At 46.6% G+C, this 22588-nt stretch overlaps 1 protein-coding gene across 4 annotated transcripts in view; it reads left to right on the plus strand.

Annotated features, from left to right (window-relative positions):
* Positions 1 to 21787, plus strand: part of THUMPD2 (THUMP domain 2 tRNA and snRNA guanosine methyltransferase) — a 37727-nt gene extending 15940 nt beyond the window's left edge. For 3 of the 4 annotated variants that reach the window (XM_090052769.1, XM_090052777.1, XM_090052794.1), the window contains exons 3-9: positions 5750 to 5827; positions 9193 to 9245; positions 9636 to 9723; positions 10788 to 10859; positions 12453 to 12567; positions 15826 to 15943; positions 20106 to 21782. In XM_090052769.1, coding sequence (XP_089908895.1) covers positions 5750 to 5827; positions 9193 to 9245; positions 9636 to 9723; positions 10788 to 10859; positions 12453 to 12567; positions 15826 to 15943; positions 20106 to 20457 — 876 coding nt within the window. In that variant the 3' untranslated portion in view covers positions 20458 to 21782. Of the gene's footprint in view, positions 1 to 5749; positions 5828 to 9192; positions 9246 to 9635; positions 9724 to 10787; positions 10860 to 12452; positions 12568 to 15825; positions 15944 to 20105 lie in introns of all 4 variants that reach the window. The other variant, XM_090052786.1, reaches the window with a different exon arrangement.
* The last annotated feature ends 801 nt before the right edge of the window (positions 21788 to 22588 follow it).

The following is a 22588-nucleotide window of genomic DNA, read 5'->3' on the forward strand; positions in this document are numbered from 1 at the left end:
GTATTTATGAGGTAGCAGTAAGTTTTGACATCAGGTATGCAAAAAGATCATCAGAACTGCAATTCAAGTTCTGTTAATTTTATTTGAAGATTGGCAAAAGTTAGCTTTTTGAAATTTTCCAGTGAAGTCAGTGACCATTAACTTCAGTGGGCACAACCGTTGGAGGCCTCAAATGCCTCTACACGAATGCTCGAAGTATGGGGAAGAAGCAGGAGGAACTCGCCCTCCTCCTAGCTGTCACCAGCCCTGACATAGTAGGGATCACAGAAACGTGGTGGGACTCATCGCATGACTGGGCGGTGAGTGTCAAGGGCTATAGGCTATACAGGAGGGACAGGATAGGAAGGAAAGGTGGAGGAGTAGCACTCTACATCAAGGAGGAATATACTTCCTTGTTAATTAGCAAGGGGGCAGAGGGGGGGCACTCTGAGGTGCTCTGGGTTAGAGTAAAAGGCAGTCCAGGGGAGAGAGACTTAACGGTGGGAGTCTACTATAGACCTCCCAACCAGGGAGAAGAACTCGACCAGGAATTCTTAGGTCAGCTCACAGAGGCAGTGAGGGCTAAGGATGTGGTCATCATGGGGGACCTGAACTTCCCAGACATCTGCTGGGAGGAGCAGTCAGCCAAGTCTGATCGCTCATGTCGGTTCTTAGCCAGAGTGCAGGACCTCCATCTAACCCAGGAGGTGCACAGCCCCACCAGGGGAGATGCCATGTTGGACCTGGTGCTGGCCACGGGTGATGACCTGGTGAGGGGGCTGCGGGTGATGGGCCACCTGGGAGACAGTGATCATCGCTTGCTGGAATTCACCATCCAGCATAAGGTGGCAAAGGGCTGCAGCAAGGCAACAGCCCTAGACTTTAGGAGGGCTGACTTCAACAAGCTAAGGAGGATCGTTGGGGAAGCGCTGAGGACCCAGAGGGGAAGGGAGCCAGATGTCCAAGGTGAGTGGTTGCTCCTTAAGGAGACGATCCTCCATGCCCAAAGGGAGGTAATCCCAACAAGGGTCAAAGGGAGCAGGAGGGCACATAAACCCCCATGGCTCACTAAGAGCATCCGGGAATGTCTCCTTGCTAAAAGGGAGGCATACACCCAATGGAGAGATGGGGTCATCACCAAGAAGGACTATGTTACAGTCACCCGAGGATGTAGGGGGGCAGTCAGGAGGGCCAAGGCAGAGATGGAGATAGGACTAGCTTCCCAGATTAAGGACAATAAGAAGTCCTTCTTCAAATACATAGGGGGTAAAAAGAGGGTCCCGGGTAATGTGGGGCCCCTGCAGGACACGATGGGCAACTTAGTCATCACGCCAGATGACAAAGCTAACATATTTAACGATTTCTTTGCCTCTGTCTTCCTAAGTAGGGACCAGTTCAGCCACCTCCCTGCTGGGCCCCCCTCGGGCCCCGGGAGAGACACGCCTGGGCCAGGGGTTAGCGAGGAGTTAGGGTACTTCTGGAGAGGCTGGACGTGTTCAAGTCCGCTGGTCCAGACGATCTTCACCCTAGGGTTCTACAGGAACTGGCCGAGGTCATTGCGGGACCCCTGGCACGGCTCTATGAGCACTCGTGGTGCTCTGGTGAGGTGCCGGAGGACTGGAAGAGGGCCAATGTGGTCCCTATCTTCAAAAAGGGAAAAAAAGAGGACCCGGGAAATTACAGGCCAGTTAGTCTTACCTCAATCCCGGGTAAGCTCTTTGAAAAAATTATCCTGGCACACATCCAGGAGGGCCTTGCTGGGGAATGCATGCTCAGGGGCAACCAACACGGGTTCATCAGTGGCAGGTCTTGTCAGACCAACCTGGTGGCCTTTTACGATCAGGTCACCAAATCATTAGACGCAGGGGTTGCTGTGGATGTAGTCTTTTTGGACTTCCGGAAGGCTTTCGACACTGTCTCTCACCCTGTCCTCATCAAAAAGCTGGGAGACTGTGGTGTCGATGCCCACACGGTCAAATGGGTCGCCAACTGGTTGGAGGGCCGCACCCAGAGGGTGGTAGTGGATGGGTTCTTCTCGACCTGGAAGGATGTGGGCAGTGGGGTTCCGCAGGGCTCGGTCCTCGGGCCCGCACTGTTCAACATCTTCATCAGTGACTTGGATGAGGGGGTAGAAAGCACCCTGTTCCAAGTTTGCTGATGACACTAAGATGTGGGGGGATGTGGGTGCACTAGAAGGGTGCAATAGGCTACAAGCTGACCTTGACAGGTTGCAACGGTGGGCGGATGAGAATAGGATGGGGTTTAACACTGATAAGTGCAAGGTGTTGCACATGGGGAGGAAGAACCGGCACCACACTTACAGGTTGGGGAACTCCCCTCTTGCCAGCACGGAGACGGAAAAGGATCTTGGAGTCGTCATTGACTCCACGATGAACATGGGCCGGCAGTGTGGGGAGGCAGTCAAGAAGGCCAACCGTACCCTGTCATGCATCCACAGATGCATCTCGAGCAGGTCCAGGGAGGTGATCCTCCCCCTCTATGCGGCACTGGTCAGGCCGCAGCTGGAGTACTGCTTCCAGTTCTGGGCGCCACACTTCAAGAGGGATGTGGACGATATGGAAAGAGTTCAGAGGAGGGCCACTCGTATGATCAGGGGTCAGCAGGGCAGGCCTTATGAGGAGAGGCTACGGGACCTGAACCTGTTTAGCCTCCACAAGAGAAGGTTAAGGGGGGACCTTGTGGCCTGCTACAAACTGGTCAGGGGGGATCAGCAGGTATTGGGGGAGTCCCTGTTCCCCCGTGCGCTGCCAGGAGTGACCAGGAATAACGGTCACGAGCTGGCGGAGGGTAAGTTTAGATTAGATATTAGGAGGCGCTACTTCACAGTCAGGGCGGCTAGGGCCTGGAACCAGCTTCCAGGGGAAGTGGTGCAGACTCCTAGCCTGGGGATTTTTAAAAGGAAGTTAGATGAGCACCTTGCCGGGGTCATCTGACCCTGGTGCTCTTTCCTGCCAAGGCAGGGGGTCGGACTAGATGATCTACCTAGGTCCCTTCTGACTCTAGCTACTATGAAACTATGAAACTATGCACCTTCAGGCTCTCTGCGTCAAAAGCATTTCGCAGCTTTTCCAGGGATAAAATACCCAGAAATCTGTAGATCTTGGCTGCACTTCAGAGTAATATTGTAAGGAAAAAATAATTGCAATCCTCAGGGTTTCTTGGGTCAGATGATCTTTCTGTAGGAGTTTCAACAGTAGTAATGTGCCCTCAACTGCATCTACCTGTTTCTTATCGTCTTAAGTATCCACTACTTGCTATTGTCAGAGAGAGGATACTGGGCCAGATGGACCTTCATTCTTACCCTGTATTATAGTTTTTACAGGCAATTATATTACATATACTATTAAATATGTATCCAGTTGGCAACCATCAATCCTCTGGATTATGGTGTACATGTAAGAGGTCTAGTCAGGTGCTTGATGAATCCACTTGTATGGAGTCCTGTGCCCATCACACCAAGAACTTTGAGGTGTGCACCTAGGCAAGAGTATGGAGGCTGCTAAAGACTTACCATCTCCCCTTTAGACCACTGAGACTGAATCCAAAGGCTAGACTGAGTCCAGATGTTCAGTCCCTCGATGGTTGTAGCTTCTGCCAGCCAGCAACAGATAAGAACTGTTGCTGGTTGCCTAACACCTCAGCAAAGGCAGGTTTTTGTCAGGGCAATGTTCCTTAGCTTTTCTCTAAGCAAAGTGTACCCACAAGGCAATGGTGGCTAGGGTTTTGAGGTGCCCTATGCTCACCTTTGCTCTGGAGGCTGCAACATTGTGGTTTTTTTAGAAGCTACCCTGCCATGAGTAGCCCTACCATGTTGCCACCAGGCCCCCTAGTAGGATGCAGTTTACGATCATACCCAAGACCATTTTAAAAAAATGTTATTTATATTTTTAAAAACAACCAAACAAAGAAACCCTTGGCCTTTCCCATCCTCTTGAGGTTTTGGGGGTGCAGGTATTTTCTACCTCAGGCTAACTTTTGAAGACAAGCCTACCTTTTCCTCCCACCCCCAATTGGGGTTGGAGTTCTTGGCCTTGTGACACACTTATTCGACCCTCCTAGAGAGCAGCCAGTTGGGCAGGATGAAGTTAGTGGCTTTGCTCCTGTAAAAAGGCAAACTTGTGTAGCTGAGGTACATGTTACATGGCTGCTACTGACAGATATCTTCCTAGAATGCATGGGGAACATGTTGTAGTCATGTCTCACAATCTGTCTATCATGCATAATTTTCTTTTAAGCTACCCACAGTAGTAATGCTGATAGTAGTGACTAGCTGAATTAATGTGTTCTAAGCATGGAGGCTTTTCCTTGCTTAAAGAACTACAGACTAGTAAAAGCTTAAATGTTCTTATCTCTGGCACAGACCATATTGGGAACATGTAGTGAGTGCTTTGATGCTTCATGGATGGGTAATGAAAGCGTTCATTTTGATAGCTATGTTCTACCTGTGGAATTTAAGACCTCTTTCTTCATTAACAGAAATGAGTTTTGCACTGCTAACATAAGAGAGAGATGGATTTTATTCCTCCGTGGAACTGAATATCATTTATAGAACAAATGTATTGATAATGTGCAGTTGTATGGGCTGCTGAAAGCACTGGGAGTTTGTACAAACACTGCAGTGAGCACATTTCATTTAAGTTCAACTGGCATTCCGTATTTTAGATGAAAGAAATGTCTCTGAAACATGTAACATTTCTAAAACAAAAGAATGACTTTTTAGCATCCTTGCTTGGGATCTTATTTTTCCCACAGAATTTCTTTTAGGTGAGTGATAAGAACAATAATTTAATTTGTTTCATAGTACAGATGTTAACAGGCTGAAGGTTTGGGGAAAATGTTGTCCTCAGTGCACTTGGATAATTACACTGAACTGTGGCACAGATACAGCAAGAATATATAGTGCAGTATGATGATAGCAATGCCATATAAGATTACAGATGTTTAGGAATGGTCTGACACAGGTTTCATTTGAAAAACGGCATTTTGTTGAAACCAGAACTTTTGGTAGGTACCTACACAACACTTCAACCAGGACAAGGAGTTCTCAGCTTTAGGCTCTGTGATGTCATTCTTGGTCAAAATGGACTTCTCCAACACTGTGAAAAGTCCAGCATGCCAGACAGGGCACTGAGGGCATGAAGGAACAGCTACAGCTGGGGATAATCCAGGAATGGAAGACGGTTGGAAGGTTTGCTTGGAAAGTAGGAGACTGAAATTGGAGTTTCAGGTCTGAATTGGGCAGGATTTGAACTTCAGCTTCCCACCCTTGTACCTCTTGCCCATTGCATAAATTATTTATTGGTCCACAGAGAGTGAGAGGGAGATGTGGGGACATGCACCCAGAATGTGGGAGATGAGTCTCTTGCTTAGGCAGGCAGATCAGGGATTTTTAAATTTGGTTTCCCAATCGCAAGAGAACCTCCAATGGTTGTTAGGGCAATAGGGTCTTTTGGGCCATATGGATCTTCTCTTGGTTTTGACCAAGAATGCCATCACAGAGCCTGAAGCTGAGAACTCCTTTTCCTGGTTGAAGTGTTGTGTATGTTCCCACCAAAAGTTTTGGTTTCAACAAAATGCCATTTTTCAAATGAAACCTGTTTCTTGTCAGACCATACCTGAACATCTGTAATCTTGTATGGCATCACTATTATCATACTGCACTATATATCCTCTCTGTATCTGTGCCACCTATAAATTTCAGGTTTCTTTTCTTCTTAGTGGCTCTCAATATTTTTTTTTTTTTCTCTAGGAGGTTGGAAGAATGATTGGTGTCACTCTTCTAAAACAATTTGGCTGGAAAGCTGATCTGAGAAACCCTGATCTAGAGGTAAATAAGCTTGTTTACTGAATTATTTCTTAATGGTTTTAAAATGACATTGTCCGCATAGGTTTTTTCTCTCCTTTCATTACTTGTTTTTTGGTTTCGGAGGATGGAATGCTTTTATCTGTGAAATATACCAGCACAGGCCTGCTACTTTGTCCTACAACTGGACCTCTCTCCCTACTCCACTACTGACCTGAATAAGGAAGTGCTGGTTTTCTTGCAGAAAAAAGTTATCACTAAGAGCTGGAGAAGGAGCCACTGCTATACCTTAACCTCCACAATTAGAAATCATGGTGCTATAATCCAGCATAGAAGTGACCAAAGGTTTGCTTTCACTCATAGCCTTAGGTTGGACTGAATGGTGGGTTTTCAGCCTTGCTCCGCATCAGTAGTGAGCAGCCTTATCAAATTAAAAGTCTGTTCAGTGGTCACTCAAAATCAGGGCGCCTTCCTGTATCAAAGTCCAAGTTCTTGCTGCCTTGGCTTCTGTCAGGATTAAGTTTGGCAAGCGTTTTGTCTCCACGTAGGTATACCATGTAGGTATACATAATCATTCTGGCATACAGTGGGGCAATCATTCTGTACATTCTGGGGCTACAGTGTATTGGAAACGAACCCACTCAGACCCTTCTGAGTGCTACACACAAGCAGTTGGACTCTGCTTTGCCGAGGTCTTTAACTCAGAATGTCATGTCCAGCAACTCTTTCAGCCTGCCAGGAATGACTGGAAGTGCAGACCATTGTCCGCACCTTTAGTCACTAGGGTCAGGTAGGTCTTGATTGGGGATGGGCAAAGTCTGGCCTGTGAGCTGGAGCAGGCTCTGTTTCCCAGCAGCCCCAGCCCGTGTTGCTGTGACTGGTTTCCATGGAGACCCCAGCAGTGGCGGGGCTGTGACAGTGCAGGGCCAGGGTTTCCAAGGAAACTGGCTCCAGCAGCACTGGCAGGGTGTGCATGGCCGGGCAGGGAGCTGCTCTGGGACCAGGGCTGAGATCTTGTGGTGGTGACATCCGGCCCTGGGATATGCAGGGAGTAGACCACTCTGTTGCAAGATCCCAACTCCAGCCCTGGAGCAGCTCGCCACCCAGCCACGGGCCCTGCCAGTGCTCCATAGATGCCCTGGCCCGAGGGCTGTCACAGCCCCATGGCTGCTGGGGCCTCTGTGGAAACTGGCTGCAGGAACGTGGGCACGGACTACTAGGAAATGGTGTTTGGCTGCCGGCTGGATTTGCCATTTTGTCCACCCTGGTCTAGATGCACTTTTATTTCTATTGCATTCCCCATGCGTCTTCCAGAAGTTACTATAAAGAGGAGCTAGCTTTGTCCTGAAAACTTTTTTGAGACATTTATGAGCTCAGTTTCAGGTGGAATGCTTGAGCTTCAGGTCCTTGCATATTATCCAATTTCACTAGATGTTTACAAACTACTGCTGTTGGCTTACCCAAGACTCTCTCTGCCTTTGGCTCTGTTCATCTTCTTTTCATATTCATGAGCCCTACTTGGTAGAGTTGTCTTCTATAAGCATTATATCAAAATATCCTTAAGCTTCTCTTTTCATAGTTTGTAGGGTCGGAAGGGACCTGAACAGATCGTCAAGTCCGACCCCCTGCCGTGGCAGGAAAGAGTACTGGGATCAAATGACCCTGGCGAGGTGTTTATTCAGCCTCCTCTTAAAGACCCCCAGGGTAGGAGCCAGCACCACTTCACTTGGAAGTTGGTTCCAGATCCTAGCTGCCCTGACAGTGAAGTAGTGCCTCCTAACGTCTGGTCTGAATCTACCCTCTGCCAGCTTGTGACGGTTATTTCTTGTCACTCCTGATAGTGCTTGGGGGAACAGGGACTCCCCCAGTGCCTGCTGGTCCCCTCTGACTAGTTCGTAAATGGCCACTAGATCCCTCCTCAGCCTTCTCTTGTGGAGGCTGAACAGGTTCAGGTCCCATAGCCTCTCCCCGTAGGACCTGCCCTGCTTTCCCCCATCATGCGAGTGGCCCTCCTCTGGACCCTCTCCATGTTGTCCATATCCCTCCTGACTAAAGACTTCAGTCCACCCTCTTTTGATCACCAGTTCAACAGCATCTAAGGCCTTGTGTGTACAGCCTCTGCTGAACCATGAACTACTGCTAACAAGCCCTTTCACCTTTGTTCAGAATGCACCAAAGTCTGGAAAATAAGCAGCGTGCCTGTTTTAGCACAGCTGTGAAAATACGTAAGGACATCTTGAGTGTGCATCTTGGCAAGTGCTTACAACTGTGCTTAAATTGGGACCACTGCCTAATCTGTGGGTTTTGGCTTGCACTGAGTGAGTGGGCAGGGAGACTGTGTAGACCAGGGGTGGGCAAAATGCAGCCTGCCAGGCCATTTTATCCAGCCTGCAGGGCCCCTAAAAAATTTAGAAAATTAATATTAATCTGCCCTTGGCTGCCTGTCATGTGGCCCTCAATGGCTTGCCAAAACTCAGTAAGCGGCCTTCCACCCAAAATAATTGCCCGCCCCTGGTGTAGACATTGCCCAAATAGCGGTTAGGTTCCATCTCTTATTGCTATTTATGGCTGGCCAGCTCTTGGATCATGTCACAGCTTATGCTCGCTGGGGCAGAAGAGCTTCTATTACTGACTTTAGGAATGCTTGCTTGAGCCGCTGATGTGTACGTGGGAAAGGCAGTTGTGTTCTTCATCACAGGCACTCTGGGAATGGGCTTTTTCAAATTGTGTGAATGACTTAGGAGCATGAATTTCCTTGGATTTTGATTTGGGGGGGTTTTGTGTGTCTTTTTCCAGTGCACATAAGTGACTTGGATTTTGGTGGCTTTGGAGTAATTCTAGCCCTGCAAAACCTGTTGAGTCGCCCATACTCTCTTGTTCCCTTGAACCGTTTCCTTTTGGGGTATCTTTTTTTTGGTCAGAGTTTTGGAAAGATTCCATCCCTGGCCCAATTTTCTCTCCCAAATACTTCTTATGGGCCTTTGTAAAACTTGCTTAATATTAAGAGAATATGCAAGGGATCTTTATATTCTGAAAGGTATATTCAGTATGTTGTTTACTGCTACAGAGAGTAAAAAAGGAAAAAAAGGGTGCATTACTTGATTACTTGAGATGGAAGTCTCAAAGACATGTATGTCTAGTGATAAACTCCTACTTGACATATAATGTCTATAGGACTTGCTTAACTTACTATTTTAAAACTATTTAAATTTGGGTAACCTACTGTTCCTACCTAATTTCTAATAGTGTGGTGTCTTTAATAGGTTTAGGCTTTTTTGAAGGTTAAAGAAATGGCATTTTGTCTTGTTTAAATGGTCTAAAATGGCTACCATATTAACTTTTAAAATGAAATCTTTATTTTGTAACTTTTGTTTTTATTATTGTTTCAGATTTTTGTCCATTTAAATGATGAGTATTCTGTGGTGGGGATTCCTGTCTTCAGGTAGATATTCTTGTCCCATAGCATGTACATTGGACATTTCATTTTTTAATAAATGAGAGGATCAAGTTGGCTGCTGTAATTTATTTTTACTTAATTAGTATCACTTGGACTATCATAAATTTAGATCATATAATTTATCTAGTGTTCATGTGAATATCTCAGCCAAAGTTTTCTGAAATAACAGCCTTAAATAGGCAGTTAAATCCAGTGGTCTTTTTTTCAAAAGTACAGTATCCACTGACTTTTCCTTTTGTTTGAGTTTCAATGAATATGACTACATTAAGGAATTTATGTATGACAAGACACAGGCCTAAGAAGATAATTTCTTTAGGATTTCCTTTTTATGTGGACTATCTCAGCTTGGTATCTCACCTTGGTTATTGTTTGCAGACTTCCACTGTCAAATAGAGAGTACATCAAAACTGCAGGACTGCGCTCTACTATAGCTTGGGCTATGGCATCTCTTGCTGAAATCAGTGTAAGCAAACATTAATACAGATTAGCACTAACTAGCAATATAGGGTCCTGCATAAAAAGAGTGGTGTTTGTCTGAGTGCTGAGGATTTTGTGGCTCAGCTAGTGGGAATAGTGGTAATCTGATGGAAATCTGTTAGGAAAAATTGGATATAGTTTTCCACCACTGGCCCTCTAGGCAGCACAGCAGTATTAAATCTGGATTTCAGAAAACATTTGAAGGTCTCAGAGATGGTCTGATGAAAGCAACCTGGACCCCCCGACCTGAAGTTCCTCACAGTCTCTCTCTTTCTCTCTCTCCCTCCCCCCTCAACTCCCCACAGTCTCTTTCTCCCTATCCTGTTACTATCAGACTGCTCAGGCTCTGTTCCTTCCTGGATCATGGAGCACAGCATGTGGAAGTGTAGCCCTTGCCAGGCCATGCAGCAGTGGTGGAACAGGAGACGGAGTTTCCATGTGCTTCATGCCAGGGAGGGAATCTAGCCCGAGCCCAAGCCAGAGCTGAGCTGCATGTGAAAGTAAGGTCAGGGGAAGGAAGCAAGAGAGGGCTAGAAGCTGCAAAAGGCAAGTGGAAGGGGGAGGGAATGGCTGCTGTGGGTCTGACTCTGGCCCTGAACCAGGATCCATAGCAGCCACCTGCCCCCCCCCATTGTACATAAATTGTAGATGAGCCCCCCCCCATGCTGATCGGGGGGGAGGGGACCTTGTCTTAGATTTGAATAAATATGGTATTCGTTGTTTCAGAAAAGCTAAATATTTTGAGCTTTTCCCACATAAATTTATATAGTGGATACATTCCATTAATATCTAAAAATAAACTTTACCTCAAAGACTGTGTGGAAACATGTGCCATGTTTCATGTGATACTGTCTTTACTGATTCTTTTCATTATGTTGTGTTATACTGAATTTGATCTTGTAATTTTGCTGTTTATTGTCAACCTTTTTTTTTTTTCCCAATGGGAATTTCTGGGTATTCAGCCCATCATCAGAGTGGGCTTGTTGAATCAGAAGACAAACTGATGTTGTCTTGCTTTGTGTATAATATCCTTCTTATTTTTGTTTCCAGGCTGGTGCATTTGTGTTAGACCCCATGTGTGGGTTGGGAACAATACTCTTGGAAGCTGCAAAAGAATGGCCTGTAAGTTCTAAGGTCCTAATAAGATGTTAATAAGATGGCAGTGCAGTTCTAGTGTATGTTTATTTTAAGAATGTGACTTGTAATTTAAGTGTGTGTTCTTGCTGGAAAATTGGAGCCAGGTTTATTTACAAAAACTTGCAGGTTTCTTTGGGGTTTTATAGGTAAGTTTTTTTAGTTCAAAAATATTTCCAAAATATATAAAGAGCTCAGTCCTATATACTGTCCCCACAGCCATTGCAAGCTATTGGAGAATCTTAGTTTACATTGAGATTCTTTCACCTGCTCTAGTGTTTTTATCCAGGTGAAGGGGTCTTAGCAGGGTGATAAGACTCTTAAAGACTTGTACCTAAATAGGGGAGAATTCCCTCAGTGCAGGAGCAGAGACATACAGCTGCAGGCTGTATTCAAAAGATGCTTATGCTTGCCAGAGTAGAGGTTACTTCTGGGATAGTGCCACAGCACAGTGTATTACAAGAACCATAAGCAGTTTAGTTCCATAAGTAACTAGGAATGTGCTCTTGTAAGTCAGAATTTCCGCCCCCCTTCCAGTGGCCGGACCAACCCAGAACTGGAAGGGCACAACTATGGCACAAAAGTGTAAAGTGCTCCATCCGGGGACGAACAATCCTCAACATACTTCCAGGCTTGGTGGTGCCAAACAGACTAGGACCATGACTGAAGGGAACCTAGGGGTAATAATAGAACAACGTATGAACATGAGCTGTGAGTGCAGTGCTGTAACCAGCTAGGCAAACCATACTTGGGCATGCATCAACCGATGCATCTCAAGCAAAACCAAGGAAGTGATTCTTCCACTTTACTTAGCATTGGTGAGACTGCAGCTGAAGTACTGTGTCCAGTTTTGGACACTGCACTTCAGCAAGGATGTGGAAAAGCTTGAGAGAGTCCAGAGAAGAGCCACCCATATGATCAGAGACTTGCAAGGCAAGCCATACAAGGAAAGGCTGAGGGACTTGGGCCTCTTCAGCCTAAAAAAGAGAAAGCTGAGAGGGGACTTGGTAGTAGCTTACCGCTATGCCAGGGGAATACATCAAGGGCTCACCCTTGGGGAAAACCAAGTGTAATGGCCACAAGCTCCTGGAAGACCATTTCAGGCTTAACACTAGGAGAAACTTTTTGACAGTTAAGCTGTCCAGACTGTGGAATAAACTCCCTCCAGAGGTGGTGCAGTCACCTACCCTGGAAATCTTCAAGAGGAGACTGGACAGTCACCTTGCTGGGGTCATCTGGACCCCGTTGTCTTTCCTGCCTAGTGCAGGGGGGCTGGACCTGATGATCTTGCGAGGTCCCTTCCAGCCCCTTACAATCTACGAATCTCCTCCCTCTCCCCACATACGTCTCTGGGATTTTAAGTTACATGTGGTTCTAAGAGCTGCATGACTGAATCTTGCCTAAAGCCCTAATTTTGAACCTGTGCCATTAAATGTGTAAAATTAATAGGTAATTAATAATGTGTAAAAAGGAATATGTTTGCTTGGGTTTGGTTTTCTTTGGAGAAGGAGGGGGTTTGTTTCAATGGAGTAAATGTTTTGTTTATCCTCTCCACCTTATCTGTCTTATCTCTTTCTACAGAATGTACATTACTTGGGTACTGATGTATGTGATTCACAGCTCCAAGGTGCATGTGAGAACGTTAAGGCTGCAGACTTGATGGATAAAATTGAGTTACTTAAAGCTTCTGTGATAGGTAATGTTTGGAAATACTGGAAATCATAAAGCAGATATTAAGGATTGTAGCAGTTCCAGAAATTATAGTTAATGCTGAGAATTACAGTACAGTAAAACCAAGATTTTCCATTTGTAACTGGGGACTTCCCTTAATGGTTGTGACATGCTATCTTTTTCTGTTCTCTCCCCTTTGTGCTGTGGTAAAAATAAACTAGCTGAATATAGGGCAATGTAAACATTAATTCTGTACCTTAATGTGATATTTCAAATTTAAAAAAGATATTGGTGCATTAGGTAAAAGTTCTAGACACTATCATAACAGCAGAAAAAGGTGCTATGAATGCAGCTTGTAACAGAGCTTTTAGCAAAGAAACTGCCATAATAACTTGTTAAATTACATGGTGAATTATTCTCTTTGGCAGTTAATATATTTTTAATGGCCTTAGTTTTTTTTCTGGAAGATGGTGTCAGTTTGTTTTCAGTTTATGGGCTTATTTCAAGAGAAGGTAATTGCTTTGACAATCTGGACAAACCCTCCAAACCTGGCCCTGAACTATCCTTCTGAAAGACTATCCCCATATTACAGCAGATAGCATAATCCTTCCCCCCTTTGTCTGATACCTTCAGCTTTTTGTACATTGAAGATGGAGGATAGATATTTATTCTTTACTTGTAAAACCTATTTCATACCTGATTGGCTTTAGAGCTCTTAACTTGGCGTGGTGTATAGAAGTAGTCTGATCTCAAACATCCCTCTGTTGAGCAAGTAGTCAATGCCTTGTGTTTTATATCTTTAGTCATTGGTCATGATATGTAAATACTATGCTTTTTTGAGAAAGATTGCATAGCTGTCTATTTCAGTTGCAGTGAAGTGGTTTACTTTAACTCTGGACCCAAGGACATTCTGGGAAACAGCTAAAGCCATTCGCAAGAGATTGACCTTCTCAGATAGCTCAGGTGCATGGAAAAATAGTAATTCACAGAGCTGGCATAGAAAACTCAAGCAGTTGGGGAAAATTCAAACACAGCAGCCCAAATAATGAATTGGCAATAGCCAGGCCTACCTGCAACCAGATTTTATTAAAAATTTAACATGTCACTTTCCATTAACATGTTTGCATCAGTTTCTTTCTAATGAAAGAGAATGTGTCCATGCTAGGGTTTGGAGTTTGTATCTGGATCTATCAACAGACACCATACCATTTTATTGCCTGTGAATAGCTGTTTTAGATGCGTCTTGCAGCTGTGAAAAGTGTTTGAAGGTGTTAGGAACACATTCTGATGACCTGCTGCTGGATGGTTGACTTGGATGTTTAATGCAGATTCTCAACCCTGGGGTGCTGTTAGATCTTCCAAAGAATGTCATGAGGATATAAGTGCAAGCTCACATCCCCTGCCTGGCCAATCCCCTACCCCACTGCCCAGCCCCTTTGCTAGGAGGAAAGCACTATAATACATACTCTCATTTTTCAAATTGGATACCACACAATTTTGCAAACGTTATGAATAGAGGTGCGCCAATATATTGGTTCATATCATATTGGCACCAAGAAAGTAAAATTGCTATTATCGGCAATCAGCCTTTTTGGCCAATAATGTCACTGATTAAATACTATGTGCATGTGTACAGATGCAGCATGCACATGGCCAGGAATGCAACCCAGCAGCTTGGAGAGTATCGTCCAGCCAGTAAGTCTGGGGGAAGAGGCATGGGGTGCAGATAGAGGCCCCCACGGTGAGGGAAGGAATGGCGTTGGGGCAGGCACTGCCCAGCCAGGGCAGGGTGCAGGATGGAGCCACAGGCGGCTTATCTGGAGGGCATGGGAGGGTAGGGGTGGGGATGGATCTCAGCCACTGCGTGCACCTGAGAAGGCATGGGGGGCATGTGCCCCCCCCCCACACTCTCATTTGTGTGTGGGGCAAGTGTGGGCTGCCTACTGCATGCTTAGGGCCAGGGGCTGTGCTGGCCTCTTCCTGGGGGTGGGGGCTGTCCCGGGGCTGCGCTGTGGGCGGGTGGGGGCAGCTCTGGGAAGCGGAGGCTACAGCGAATTTTAGGGTGGTTGTAGGCCACCCTGTAGCCCCCGCCTTCTAGCACTGCTGCCTGCCCCGAGCGCAGCCCTGCCCCAGCCCCCCTCCCCCCATGCTGGGAAGAGGCCAGCGTAGCCTCCGGTTCACCCCACACGCATAAATCTGGGGGGCATATGCCCCCTATGCCTTCCCCAGGAGTGCACACAGCAGCAGGAGCCGCCCCCACCCCCACCCCCACTGAGCCAGCTATAGCTCCGGCCTATGCCCCACCCCAGCTGGGCAGATCCTGCCACTGCCCCAGTCCCTCCCTCACCATAGAGGTATCAAAGACTGAGAGATTTAATAGCAACCTTCAACTACCTGAAGGCTGGTTCCAAAGAGGATGGGGCCACACTTCTCAGTGGTGGCAGACGAGAGAACAAGGACCAGTGGTCTCAAGTTGCAGCAAAAGAAGTTTAGACATTAGGAAAAACTTTCTTATGAGAAGAGTGGTAAAACACAGGAACAGGCTACCCAGAGAGGTTTTAGAATATCCATCCCTGTAGGTTTTCAAGACCCACCTAGACAAAGACTTGGCTGGGATGATTTAGTTCGGGATGGTCCTGCTTTCAGCAGGGTGTTGGACTAGATCACCTGAGGTCTCTTCCAACCTTAATTTTCTGTGATTCTGTGATTTTCTATAGGTCCATATGGAGATTGACTTCATAATCATAATACTTCTCTCTGTCATTGACACCTTTTCAGTCTGTGGTGCACATTCTCTTTGAGATGAAAGACATTTGGGTTAGAGCAGGGTTCAAGACTCCTTTTGTGATCAGGTCTAAGTGTTCAGTCTGTGAAAGGTATACAGGTTACATTAGTCTACAGACAAAAGAAACCCAAACTCATGGCAGAGGTGATATCTTTTATTAGACCAACTAGATATTTTTTTTAAAAATGTCTTTATTTGCAAGCTTTTGGGTGCATTCACCCTTCAGGCATAGGAAAATGCAAAGATTATAATATTTCTCCTATGTGGAAATGAATTTCCATATTTCACAGGAGAGCTGAAGGTGTTGTAAGATAGATCTGGTTGGAATAGTTCATTTTGTGCAAAGAAGTGTATGTGCTGGCCCACCAGACTCATAATATTGAAGAATTAAATGCTATCTGAGAGAGGATCTTTATTTTCAATGTACTTGAACTACAGCTACTAGTTAATTGCCTTCTTTTCTAAGTAAACATAAGAATTTGACTTTTTATTCTGCAGCATTGCCATTCCCTTCAGAAAGCATTGATGTTGTCATTTCGGATGTTCCTTTTGGGAAAAAGTTCACGATAACAAAAGACATAAAACTTGTACCAGACATTCTTCAAGAAATGGAAAGGTATGTGTAATATTTGAAACACTTTTGAAGGTCATATGATCTTGATCATTAAAAAGAAAATAAATAGAAAGAGGGAGAGTTTTATTTATTCTCAATGATCTGTATCCTGTGGTCTGGACCTAAAAACGTATTCACAGAAATCCTGTCCATGTTGCTTATTTTACTTCTCATAAAACTGCTTCTGCAGACTGTCACTGAAGGGGCTGCATATCTCCCCTGGCAAACCATGGACGCTCTGACAACCATGAGAGCTGTCAGGGAACATCCCTGGTATGCATGCTTGATAGATGTTCATGAACTGAGAGTCTTTTCTTCCTAGTCTGTGGTGACAGAACTTCCCCCTCTTCCTGCTCTTAACGAGTATAGGTCTGTTTCTCTCTCTTCATATGTGGGTATAGCTTACTGGTATTTTGTCTTTTCAGACAAATTTTTGTCTTGACCTTTTGTGCTGCTGGCTGGGATTTCTGTGGTGGAGTCCAAGAAGCTTATGGCTCTCTAAGTGAGATATCCATATTTGATGCTCATGCCCAGTGATACTGGAAAAGACTTAAAATATTTTGAATAAGAGCAGCAGTAACTGTATTCCAGTTCTATTTTGATGGTATTATTTTGGTGGAAAAGGGGGGACTCGTTTTTTCAAGTGTGGATGCATTTGAAAGTAGATTTAGACCATGGGATAAACTTGTAAGGTTTGGGGGCGGTTGTTTGTTTTTTAATCCAGGTCTCTTTCATTAAATCACAGGTTCTTAGCATGGGTTTTACAAACAGAACAAATTTCAAGCTATTGGCATCCTCCCTTTCTTTATGGTTTAGGAAGGAGGGAGGAAAAGGTTGAGCCATTTTATTAGACTTTACTTTTGTTAGACCAGTAGAGTAACAACTTATACTTATTCAGTACTTGGCCTTGGCTTTGTTTGAAATTCTTTGGGGTTTTGTTTTCCCTTTCTTCGTGGATCCTTCTGAGCAAGGGATTTTCTTGTGAACAAGAAAGTAGTAGCTGCCTGAGAAGACCCACTAGTACTAGTTAGCTGTTCCCTTCTGTTTTACTTGTTCACTGTGAGCAGAGTAAAGATAGTGGCTTTGGATGGAGGTTTTGTGTGGCTTCCCCCCATTCCTCCCACACTTAGGTTCAGACTTAGAGTGGTTCTTGCTTCACTGGCTTCTTAGAAGTGAATTGATACTAAGGCTAAGTAGGTCAGTGGTTCTTATCCTTTTTGTACCTGTTTCCCTCATTTTATGTGGTACATGCACTCCCAGAAAACTGTGCATAACTCGAATTCGCAAAAAGGGAACCCAATTTATAAGTTAAAAAATAGGGATACATTCCCACAGTGGTGAGGGAGGGAGCGAGGCTGGGGCTAGGGGAGGGGTGGGTAGAGGGGCACAAGCAGGTGGTATCGGCTGCTCCCGGGGCTGCAGGGGTGAGCAAAGTGGAAGGAACTGTCAGTGGGCGCGGGGAGGGGGGGCATGGCCCTTGCTGCTACACGTACCCTGGGAGGGCTGCCACTGTGTGCTGGTCTCTGCACCATGCTGCCATTGCCCTGGGAGCCACACAATGCTATGCTGTGCTTCCCACCACTGGGCAGGCAGGGGACATACTGCAGCAAGTGCATGGCTCCTGGAGCAAAGGCAGTGAGGCACAGAGCCCCAGGCTGCAGTGGCAGCCTGTCTCTATCCTGTGTACAAATCCAGAGGGCATGCCCCCCAAATACCTGTCCCAGGGTGTGTGCAGAAGCGGGAGTCCCCCGTGCTCATGGCTCTATCCCATGACCTTCCCTGGCCCCAGAGCCCCATTCACTCCAGCCCCTACCCCTGGTTCTGCCTCTGTCTCACTTGCTCCGTCACCATAGGGGCCTCAACCTGCCCCCCGCATGCCACTTCCCTCCCCCCACACCCCTTCCCCTTCACACGCTTGCCTGCTGGGCACTGCTCCACATGCCGCAGGGCTGCGTTCCTGGCCGCCTACAGGCTGTGCGTCTATGGACCCCCCTACACACACACTGCAGCCATCTGGAGTCTGCATCTGGGCTGCCCTGCAGTCCTCTGTGCTGCCACCACTGCCCCACAGGGCAGCCCAGAGGTGGTGGTGATGATGGCAGAGCGGAGCCCAGGCATGGGCTCCAAAACCATGTGCACTATTAACACATTACAAAAATTAATATGAACAACAATTAACACATTAATCATGTGTTAACCACAATTAATTGACAGCTCTAATCAGGACCCATTTGTAAACATCCATGGGCAGTCCTGACCAGTAAATAGTTTAAGTAGAAATTACACAAGTATTTTTGGGCTCAAAATACTTGTATTGGACACAAGTTTAAAGCAGCTCAACAGCCTTAATTTTAAAGACAGAAGTCAACATCTATAGGAAAACAGTAACAGCAATATCAGCATGTGGTCCTCCATTACTCCCAGGTGACATTCATCATTGTTCATTTTGCACAATGCAAAGTGCTGATGCCCCTCAATCCTGACTCACAGCCCCCTGGCCAAGCCAGTGCCCTTCAGTCCCAACCCAGAGTCCTCCACACCCCCACACCCCCCTCAGCCCTGCTGATGTCCCTTGCTCCTGACTGGGTGCCTCCCTATACCCAGGCCCTAGCCCCCCCACTGTGTGGGGTGGGAGTGTGCGGCAGGGGAGGGGGGTGTGCCTGCAGTGAGCACAGGGCTGCAGCCTGCCCAGACCAGCATGGGGAGAAGCTGTCACTGTGGCCCGGCCGATGGGACCCAAAGCAGGGCATCAAAATGTTTTGCTGCTGTAGCTAACAATGTCACCAGGGCCCCTGCACCAGCCACACCACCAGCAGCAAGAGGAGTAAAGCACGGGGGGGGGCAGCTGTGCTGCCCTCCCCTCCTCCTGTTGTTAGCTGCTTGTGTGCCAGGCTGCAGCTCTACCTTGCTGCCATGGTCTGGCTGCCACTGGTCCCCTCAGGCTGCCAGTGCTACCCACCACTTCACCTCCCCTCCAGGGTAGAGGCGTGGCCTGAGAGGAGCAGTGGCGGTGGGAGGAGGTGAGGGCAATAGAGGCATTTGTCCCCACCCTGCCCCCAGCTGTTACTCCTCAGGCTGCTGCTGGTGTGGCTGGTGCTGGGGTCCTGGCAGCAATAGCAGCAGCGGGTCTCAGTGCTCTGCTCTGGGTCCCAGAGGTGGCTCTTGCCTATGCTGGTTGGCCAGGCTGCAACCCCATGGCACTCTGCCAGCCTACAAGTGGAAACCCATGGTTTCACATGGTTTTTCTCCTGTAAAGGAGACAATCCATTATTTTCCACATTTTTCCACGATTGTTTGTGACCCTTTCATATATTCTTGTGACCCACTTTTGTGTTGTGACTCATGGGTTGGAAAACACTGAACATGACTCCTTTCTTTAGATCAGGGATTTTCAACCTTTTTTGTCTGATGTACTCCCAGTGGCCGGTTAAGAAGGAGGGAGTCCTCCAGCCAGTCAATGAGCAGGAGTTGGGGGGGGGGGGGGTCCCCTGGCGGCTGATGGACAAGGTGGGGAGGACATGCAAGAAGTGCTTCTCCACACCACTGCCACGTATCCCCTGGGGCCTTCCCAAATACTTCTAGGGGTGTGCTTACTCCTGGCTGACAACCTCTGCCTTTGATGAAACATCTGTAAGAATCAATGATGAATTCTAAAATGATTCTTGACTTGTCCTAAGGCAACAGTCAACTAAAAACTGCCTGATGTCCCTGCAAAGCTGTATGCCATTCTGCAGAAGGTAGTGTTTCATTTGTGGTGTAGTTTAGAGCTTCTAGGGAAAAAGAAAACAACTCAAAGCCTCTGCCTCCATTAGTCAGACCTAGAAAAATTGTTTGAGGAAGATGGTATTCTCACTGGTGTATTGGACAGTTTTAAAAATTAAGTTAATGTGTTATTATTACTATTATTATTTTATTAATCCTTTTCATTGGCTGAGGTCAGAAATACTGATGAGGTAATAAGGGTCCAGCTTTTCCACTTAGGAAAACTTTTACAAATAGTTGGATTTAACATTTGCAGTTAAATTATATTAATTCAATTAAACACTTAAGGCCTTGCCATATAAAATGTCAGATTTTTTGTAGTCTTTGATCCATTTGAGAAGTTTAGATAAAACGAGGAATTTGGCAAGGATGTATGATTAACCATGTGTCTTGTTACTGACAGAGTGCTTCATGTTGGAGGGACTGTGGTCTTGTTGCTTAGCCAGGACCCTCACAAGTACGTCGATGGACCTATTGCTAATTATGTTGAAAATGATGCATCAGTTAATATCACTTCTGATGGCACAAATAAAACTGTTACAGCAACTGACTCAAATCCCAGGGAGGAAAATGGGAGCCCACAGAGCATTTCTTCAAATAAAAACATGGAAAGGGAACCCCATGACAATAAAATGAAGTGTTTTGGGTCTTTGGTACTTGTAGACTCCCATGGAGTTAGTCTTGGAAAAACAAATGCTTTCATATGTAAATATAAGAAAATGCCTACATCTGAGGTCAACAGCATTCTTAAATAATGCTTGAAGGAATTTGGTTTGATACATTTGAAAGTATAATTGTACTGAAACTTATGAACCCTGTTATTCTTAATTTTGGCAAACTGTATGTTTATTATAAGCAGATATTGCTTTAAGTGTTAAATCATTCCTTTTCCCTCTGCTGCTTTACTTGCTAAATAATCCTACATTTGGACACAGTGGGTGTGTCTACATATGCACATTTATTGAGCAGTAACCAAAAAATACTGCACAGTATGGGCACATATCTACATGTGCATGCCCGTACTGCGTAGTAACTATGGCGGCTTACATTGACTTGTGCATAAATTTGATACCTGCATGATCCATGTAGCAAATTTATGCCCGATTAGTTACTGCACAGTAACACATGTAGATGCCTTACTGCGCAGTAATGCAGGAGCTTCCCAACTGGGGCTGCCCAGCCACTGGGGTCAGCTGAAGCCCAGCTCCAGGACTCCTGCCTAGCCCTGTCTGCTGCTGGGCTTGGCTGCTCTCTGGCAGCCTCTAGCTGCAGGGTATAAAAGCCTGCAGCCATTTTGTGCCTTGGGGCATGCACTCAAGGGAGCTGGCAGGAGCTGCCTGTGGCTGCAACACACCAGCAGGCCCTGTATGCCCCCAGTAGAGCTGCCTGGAGGTGCCGGCTGCACCAGTGGCACAGCCAGGATGGGACCCACCTGCTCCGGTAGCTGGTGGTCGCAGTGGAGAGCTGGGTGGCAGACCAGTGTGCATGGTGGGCAGAGGACTTCGTCTGGGAGGCTGCCCAAGAGGAGGTGCAGCTGTGGGCATGCCAAGCTCACTGGGCTGAGCTGGCAGCCCTGGAGCAGCAGCACGTGGAGCTTCTGAAGCAGCAGCTGGCTGCCCAGCAGAGGCTGTGCCCATGCCTCACTCTGTTTGGCCCCCCACTCTGGCCCCACAGGACCTGTGGGTCCTGCCCACTGCCCCGCAGCAGGCCCCTGGCAGCATCCTAAAGCAGGTCCTGCATTGCCTGCAGGCCACAGGCATCCCCAGTTTTTGCCACAGCCCCTGGACCCATAGGGAAACTCTCTACAGCTGGGGTACTGGCTGCCTGCTGTTGGGCTCTCCGCCCTGGGTGGCCCCACCCGTCAGCCCCTTACAGATGGACTCAGGGACAGGGTCAGGTATGTCAAGGGTCTGTGAAATTTGGGGAACAGGGTTTTTAGTGTCTGTGGGGAGGGTGGTGGAGGGGCACTCTGTGGGAGGGGGTTGTGTTCACTGAGGGAAGAGGGATGGGGTGTTTTGTTGTATTAATAAAGTTTGTACTGTTTGACCTTTGTGTGTGTCCTGGAGTGGTGCTGGGGGTGATCATGGGGTTGGGGGGGTGTGGGCGGCAGGGCAGGAGTGGGGAGTGCAGGGGGATGGGGGCAGCCAGAGCCTCTTGCAGCTGTTGCCTGGGACCTGGCACAGCTGGCGGGTGTGTGGCTGTCCTGGGGCCTGGGTGGCAAGGGGCCTTTCCACAATTTTTTAACGAAAGTTGTTAGGGCAGTGGTGCTCAATCTTCCGGCCCTGTAGGCCAGGTGAGTGGCGTGGAGCCTGTCTGTGAGCTGGATCAGGCATCATCCCAGGGGCACCCCTCCTGCCTACCGCATGCTGGGACTCGGCATCTGATACAGCATGTAGGGCCCAGGGCTCTCTCTGTCTTGAAATTTGGCTACACTCCTTCCTTGCCCCAAATTTCTGGACCAATGGGAAGCTTCGTGGGTGAGATGTGGCATAATGGGCCAGAGCTAGAGTAAAAACTCCAAGATAAAGGTCTCCTAATTTAGTCCCTACTTGTTGAAGAAATAATCTGTACAATTGAATTTGCTGTTGAAAAGGGAGACATTTTGATAGGCTAATTTTTTTTACTTTCTTAAATGTTTCCAAATTTGAGTAGAAAAAAAGTAAACTGAAATGGATCAGAAATCTTTTAAAGTGGCTCTAAGTAGTTTATGTAGCAAAGGCATAAGAAAAAAATTTAAATTATTAAATGTTAATGGATTTTATGTAAGGAGATTTTTTTAAATGTCTAAACAAATATAGTTCTATTATGAGACCCATTCAGTGCTGTTTACATTATTTTCAGCCTACATTTTAATGCCACTCCTGTAAATAGCAGTTTACTGGGGAG

The sequence above is a fragment of the Crocodylus siamensis genome, chromosome 1, assembly GCF_052110815.1.
Source record: "Crocodylus siamensis isolate JL-2025a chromosome 1, ASM5211081v1, whole genome shotgun sequence".
Lineage (NCBI taxonomy): Eukaryota > Metazoa > Chordata > Crocodylia > Crocodylidae > Crocodylus > Crocodylus siamensis.